Source organism: Lynx canadensis, chromosome F2, assembly GCF_007474595.2.
Source record: "Lynx canadensis isolate LIC74 chromosome F2, mLynCan4.pri.v2, whole genome shotgun sequence".
NCBI classification, from domain to species: Eukaryota; Metazoa; Chordata; class Mammalia; order Carnivora; family Felidae; genus Lynx; species Lynx canadensis.
Genome location: NC_044320.2, coordinates 15,389,791 through 15,397,027, shown reverse-complemented (window position 1 = coordinate 15,397,027; position 7,237 = coordinate 15,389,791). Strand labels below are relative to the sequence as shown.

Genomic DNA, 7,237 nt, shown 5'->3' with positions numbered 1-7,237 from the left:
CTCCTGACAAGTGTGAGGTTTGAGAATCAAGCAAACAAAGGACAGCTTGAGGGAAGGAAATCCACCAGCACGCCCCTTCTGGGCCGGGACCTTAAGCGTTAAGACCAACGAGAGCTGGTCATCCCTAGTTCCTAGAGAGGCTCCCGCAAAGCCGGCCGGCGGGGAGGGGGCTAGGGTAACTTCCTGTTTCTGTCTTCCGGGCTCGAGAGTTTAGGACCCTGGGTTGGTGGGGTCAGGAGGAGCTGGGGGCTACTTGCTCCGGGACAGCTGGGCCTGCTGGGGTGCTGGGCGCCTTGTGTGTGGCCCCCAGAACAGTGAGTTCCTCCCCGGGGGTAGGGAGCCGAGGGCTGCGGGCAGGAGGAGTGGCCACTGCAGCACCCAGGCTGCAGTGTACGCCCGGAGAGGGATCCCGCGGCTGCGAGGGGCCGAGGCCCAGCGTCTCCCCGCCGCACCGGCCACCGCGCCGCCCTCGCCTCCCTCGCCTGCCGGGTCCCTTAAAGGAGCTTGTTGATCTGGCCTCCTGGAACTTCATCCCACAGTGCACCCAGCGTCTGCCCCTTGCCAACGGTTCTTAAAGCTAAGCTGCAGGCAGTGCGTTTTCTTTGGAAGATTTTCTAATCTAAAGCATGGCCCCATCCTAAGCCCCTCTGCTTCTAGGACAGTGCAAACAGCCCTTCTCTGTGGCGTGACATCTAAGGGACAGCCTTGTAATACCATTTCTGGCCTGTAGACCGTTTGCTTAACCGACTGAGCCACCCAGGTGCCCCTCCCTGTATACCATTTGCTACCGTTTTGCTGAGCCAGTGCTGGGGACCCCTACTACCAGAGTTAATAGTTTCTTAGCAGGGAAAACGGTGCACGGGTTTCTGTTCCCCAGCCTCTTACTTCGTTTGTAAAGACCTTGGTGGAAATCTGTAACTCAGACAGCAAAACATACTATTCCATTTGAACAATTTTTCCTTTTAGGTGTATGGGGTGCCCCCCTCCCCTACTCAAACGCTAGGGCTATTTGTAATTTAGACTAGTTTCACCTCTTCCTGTAACAAATCCCTGGTTGCTGGGGACGCTTAGAGAATGCTCCTCTGTTTGGTATCATGTCTAGAGATATAAATCTAAAAAAAACCAAACAAACAGTGTTTTCCAAAATAAAGGTCCTCTTTGAGATTGTAGTTTGGGATCACACCTAGCTCTGCTTCCTGCTCTAGTTTCATTGTAATAGGTAAACGAGTGTGAACTTATCCAAACAGGCTTGGGGCTGAATCCTACTCTACCACTTACTCGTTGTGTGACCTTGGGAAAGTCTCTTAATGTCTTTTTTGTTCACCTATAATAACATGCTGGTAATTGTTCATACACCTCCAAGGGCTATTGTGGAAATTACATGAGAAATAGTATGTGTAAAGTATTTAGCTCGGTGCCTGGCACATAATAGGCAGTGGCAAGGTGAAAATTAATACCATTTTTTTGTTTTCCGTATGTGTGCCTTTGTGCATCCCGATTCTAGGCTCTTGTTTTTCCTGAATTGTGCTGTTGTTTATATCTTGAAATGGATTCCAAGCCCATCTAAACCTGTCTTCCAGTGAAAGATCACATTTTCCAGTCTCTTAAAGTAGGTCAGGAATTGTAGTTGGCTCCAGGAGATAAAGTTTAAGCTAAAAGGGATATTGCGATTGTGATAGACTGAGAAAGTGAGTCACGGAAGAATTCATTAGCTTCCCTTTTATATTTAGGGGTTATTGGCTATAATTTTTCTAGCCCTCCTTTGTCCCAACTTATTTGATTTTATTTATTTATTTTTACTGGTTATAGAAATTCATTCTTTTGAAATTGAACTTCACAGGTTTCATCCTTCTGTCAAGGGCCAGCGTCTTTCTAAACAGAGTACTTTCTCTTTAACTGCTCCTTATACCTGCATATTGATTTTTTGAAGTCTTGTTACCTTTTCCAAAAAAACTACTTTGTGTTTTCAATTAAAAGTGTTTCTATGGGGCGCCTGGGTGGCGCAGTCGGTTGAGCGTCCGACTTCAACCAGGTCACGATCTCGCGGTCCGGGAGTTCGAGCCCCGCGTCAGGCTCTGGGCTGATGGCTCAGAGCCTGGAGCCTGTTTCCGATTCTGTGTCTCCCTCTCTCTCTGCCCCTCCCCCGTTCATGCTCTGTCTCTCTCTGTCCCAAAAATAAATAAACGTTGAAAAAAAAAAAAATTTTAAAAGTGTTTCTAAACCCTGAGTGGACAATGAGTATTAGTATTCATTCTAGTTTTGAAGCTTGATGCTCGGACTTAGACTTTAATGTGATTTAACTTTTTTTTTTTTTTATTTCCTCGGAAAAAGTAAATTGGGTTAACCCTTTTTTTTTTTATTATTTTTTTTTTTTAATTTTTTTTTTTCAGCGTTTATTTATTTTTGAGACAGAGAGAGACAGAGCATGAACGGGGGGAGGGGCAGAGAGAGAGGGAGACACAGAATCGGAAACAGGCTCCAGGCTCTGAGCCATCAGCCCAGAGCCCGACGCGGGGCTCGAACTCCCGGACCGCGAGATCGTGACCTGGCCGAAGTCGGACGCTCAACCGACTGCGCCACCCAGGCGCCCCTGGGTTAACCCTTAATTCTAAGATTCACTTGCATCTGAGGTGAAATTTTTCTAAAAGGACTTCTAAAGACCATGTTGTTTTTTTCAGTCTGGTCCACAGAACAGTCTGTAAGCACAATTGGTATATTGCAATGGTTGGGAAGCAAGGAAGAAGAATACGTTACAGCAAAGGCCTGCAAACATAACCTGTTTCCCTTCCACAGGATTTCTGACCCCTAACTTGGCCGTGCCCACCACTGATGGAGCAAGAGCAAAAACTGTTGATCTCAGATTCTAGTGGCTTCACGGAGAGGGAGAGTTTGAAAAACCCTTTTCCAGGTGAGGGATTGAGAAGATTATCCAAATCCATTGGAAATTCAGAGAAGTGCCATAGAGTGTGTAGAAAGAACCAGGGCATTTGCATGGGACAGACTTTAGTTTGATTCCTGTTCTGTTGCTTACAAGCTATGTTAACCTTTACAGCCTCTCTTTTCTCATCTTGAAGAAAAATGCATAATATCTTGTCTCATGGTTTCTTGGGATTAATGAGATACTATATGGCACACGATTGTTCTTAATAAATAGCAGGTGCCATTGTTATTTCTGTATCTTCTCAGATTTTAACTAAAGTATTGTTTTCACCTTAGAATGTGTCCTATTCAGTTTCTCCCCTATTCAGATCCCCTTTTTTCTTGTAAGTCTTCCAGAATGAAGCTTAATGAGGTGTTTTGTTTTTTTTTTAAGATGAATATCCCCCTTGGCAATTACTGACAACTATTTAAATACTTCATTAGTGCTGTTACTGAGCACAGAAAATTCACCTGCTTCTAATGAGCACTTGAAGTAAAACTAGCTTTAAAAACTTTTTTTTTTAATGTAAAAGAATTTATGAGATTTTACTTTGTTATTCTCTCTCTTCCATTGCATTTCAGAATTTCCTTCCTCTGGTAGAGATTAGGGAATATGTTTAGAATATTTGTTTATTCTTACAGGAGATGCAAGTAAGAATCATTTGGAAACTGTACAACACAACTCCAAGGCAGATAAAGAGAGCGCCTCAAAACGGTCTAAGAGAGATGGCCCACAAAATTGTAAGCATGAGGATATAGAAGAAAGTCCATTGATGTGGTCCCAAGGCAATGAGATCTGGTGCAGTGATCCCTATGAAAAGGATGGCAAGTCAGAGAATCAGGGAAATTCTGCAGGAGAAGAAGAAGAAAAACCCAGTCACTGGGGATGGGCTCCCAGGGAACGCCGCAGTGCCTCTGTCCAGCAGAATTCGACCTCCAGGGACAAACCCTACAAGTGTGCTGAATGTTGGAAAAGCTTCAATAACAGCTCTCATTTGCGTATTCACCAGAGGACCCACTCAGGAGAAAAACCTTATAAATGTTCTGAGTGTGGGAAATGCTTCAGTAACAGCTCTCACCTGATTCAGCACCTGAGAACACACACAGGAGAGAAGCCCTACCAGTGTGGCGAGTGTGGGAAAAGCTTCAGCAATACCTCCCATCTAATCATTCACGAGAGGACTCACACGGGAGAGAAACCCTATAAATGTCCCGAGTGTGGGAAGAGCTTTAGTAGCAGCTCCCACCTTATTCAGCACCACAGGTCGCATACCGGCGAGAAGCCCTACGAATGTCCCGTGTGTGGGAAATGCTTCAGCCACAGCTATGTCCTCATAGAACATCAGAGGATTCACACGGGAGAAAAACCTTATACGTGTCCTGACTGTGGAAAGAGTTTTAGTCAGAGTTCTAGCCTGATTCGCCACCAGCGGACACACACGGGAGAGAAGCCCTACAAATGTCTCGAGTGCGGGAAAAGCTTCGGTTGTAATTCGACTCTCATAAAGCACCAGAGGATTCACACAGGAGAAAAACCGTATCAGTGTACAGAATGCGGCAAGAGCTTCAGTCGAAGTTCGAACCTAATCGCACACCGGAAAACACACGCAGGAGAGAAGCCCTGTGAAAGTCCCGAATATGAAGAAAGTTTGAGTCGGAACTGCAGTGCGATAGAAGAGTGTGGACTCCAGCCTGGGGAGAAACCCTACAAGTGTTGTGAGTGCGGAAAGCGTTTCGGTCTCAGCTCCCATCTCATTAGACACCAGAGAACACACACAGGAGAGAAGCCGTACAGGTGTTCGGAGTGTTGGAAAACTTTCAGTCAGAGTTCCACCCTGGTGATTCACCAGAGGACGCACACGGGAGAGAGACCTTATAAGTGTCCCGACTGTGGCGAGGGCTTCAGCCAGAGCTTTAATCTCATCAGGCACCGGAGGACTCACGTGGGAGAGAAACCTTACAAATGCACCGACTGTGACAAGTGCTTCAGCAGAAGTGCCTATCTCACTCAGCATCGGAAGATGCACCTAGAAAAGTCTTTCGAGTCTCCTGAAGTCAATGATTTTCCTCCTGGGTGGACTTGGAAAAACTCTCCAGGGGAAATGGCCCTCATCTCTTCCTTTTCAGTCCCACGTCCATCTTCCTCTTGAGTCCCAAAGCCCGTTTATTATTATTATTATTATTATTATTATTATTATTATTATTATTTCTTTTCTTGCTGGATCATTACAATTAAGGTGTTGCTACAGAGTTTCTTTGGTTTGTTTGCCATAATGTCTGGAAAAAGTCAAGCTCCCAGGTTGGAGGATGGGAAGGCCCTGATCGCCAGCTCATTGTATCTGCCCAGTGGGAGATGCTTCCAACGATGGAGAAGAAATGTTTTTTGATTTAAGGTAAGACTGGAATAGCTTCAAAAGAAAACATAAAGAGAAATTCCGGGAATAAGGACACCTGAGAGCTTGAAGCCAAGCTAGCCCTTGAATTTCCCTATTTCCTCTTGCCTGAGTGGGTGGCAGTAATTCATTATTGGCCTCAGGGAGTTATCTACAGAAAGATTCGTTTTGAACAAATAATGTGATTCTCTGGCTGTTTTGGTGGGTCTTAAGAAAAGACTCAGTTTTCTAAACACGTTTTTATTTGCTGAAAATGAACTTTCATAGTATTTAGAACTACACCGGCTAATCCCGTAGCCACTAGTCACCTGTGGCTATTTAAATAAATTTGTAGTAAGATTAAATGACATTTAAAATCTGGCTCCTTAGTGGCACTAACTACGTGCCAAGCACTCAGTAGCCACATGTGACTGGTGGCTGCTGTATTGAATATCATATAGAGTTTGTTCTTTCAAGATTATCATTCTTCACAGACTCATGAAGATTTCCTATGAGACTGTAGGAAATGTGCTATGAGGTTTCTGCTCCAAAGGAATTGCAACATAGACTAGAAATGGGATAGAGTTTTTAAGGCACTCCGTCTAGAGATTGGCCATTCTAATGCTTGTATGTCTTCTGTTCAACCATCTTGGTAATCCAGTGATACGATCCTGTTGTCTTGGCCAAAACCAGATTAAGAGGTAGAATTCTTGAATTTTGTTAATAAACTTTGGGCAAATAGGGACACCTGGGTGGCTGTGTTGGTTAAGCATCCAACTCTTGGTTTTGGCTCAGGTCATGATCTCACAGTTTGGTGAGTTCGAGCCCCACACTGAGCTCTGCGCTTATCATGTGGAGCCTGCTTGGAATTCTCTCTCTCTCCCTCTCTCTGTGCCCCCATCCCCACTTGTGATGTCTCTGTCTCTTGCAGAAATAATGAACTTTAAACAAAAATGAAAAAAGATTTTTGACAAATAGTCTTTTCCCTTCAGTTTTCTCATTATGTAGTTCCTGGTTAGATCAGAAACTGGGTTCTTTTTCTAATATTTAACCCCCTGAATCTGAGCCAATGTGCAGGGACAGTGTGCCATTGGAGACCGAGATTCCTTACTTCCAGTCTTGACAGTTTTCTTTTGCCTCTTGACTTATGGGATGTATGGATCCTCCCTGTTCGCCTGTCCAATGGAAATGATGTTTTGTAAAGTAATAAGTTATTTTGTATGCTCCTTACCCCTATTTTTTTTTTTTTTTTACTGCCAGTTCAAGGAGTAGAAAGTCAGGACTCTTAACTTGGTCAGGATTTCTGGTCTCATTTTTAGATTCAAAATATATTTTATGAAGACTGTCTATAGAGATACAAATTAGGAATTTGGAGCCAGAAGAGACCAGTTAGAGCTGCTGCAAATGCAGAAGGCTGTAGCTGGTAGGTAACGGAATTGCATGGGGATTCGTTCTTCTTTCATGATTGTGGTAGTATGCCTGATACTGGGGAGTCCATTAAGTCTTTTCACGTTGTTACAAGATTAAAAAATAAAGCAAAAGTTAACAAAAGACTTAAGAAACATTTGGGTGATTTTTCTGCTTTCAAGAAGGGGGAGAACATTAAGTATCATTGGCTTTTATATGATCCTCATCTAAGCATCTTTTCACCTTTGTATGTTAGGCAGTATTGTCCAAATTGTCTTAAACTCTAATATCTGAGGGCAAGTGTTTACAGTATTTTACCACAGACAACTAAAAGTTTGATTAACGTTTGAAAATTAAATTTGGGCATTTGCTGTTGAGGCCGAAATTCAGTCGCAAGGCAGTAGCTGTTGGAGTGGTACCCAGTCATCCATTACATTGTGTGTGGCCAGTAACCACTCCTAACCTGCGTCCTTATCTGTAAAGCAGAGGTAATGCCTGCCTTGCAGGGTTTCTGTAAGGATTAAGTAAATGTTTGCAAA

General features: G+C 44.0%; 1 protein-coding gene across 2 annotated transcripts; it reads left to right on the top strand.

Moving 5' to 3' along the window:
• Positions 1-211: 211 nt before the first annotated feature.
• ZNF572 (zinc finger protein 572) lies at positions 212-6,093 on the top strand. Of its 2 annotated transcripts, XM_030304298.1 has the most exons (3): positions 212-314; positions 2,794-2,908; positions 3,562-6,093. In XM_030304298.1, the coding sequence occupies exons 2-3, from the start codon at positions 2,830-2,832 to the stop codon at positions 5,067-5,069; spliced, it is 1,587 nt and encodes a 528-aa protein (XP_030160158.1). In that variant the 5' UTR covers positions 212-314; positions 2,794-2,829; the 3' UTR covers positions 5,070-6,093. The 2 variants fall into 2 exon arrangements, with proteins under 2 accessions (XP_030160158.1, XP_030160159.1); XM_030304299.1 differs by lacking the exon at positions 212-314 and having other exon boundaries at positions 2,610-2,908.
• Positions 6,094-7,237: the final 1,144 nt, after the last annotated feature.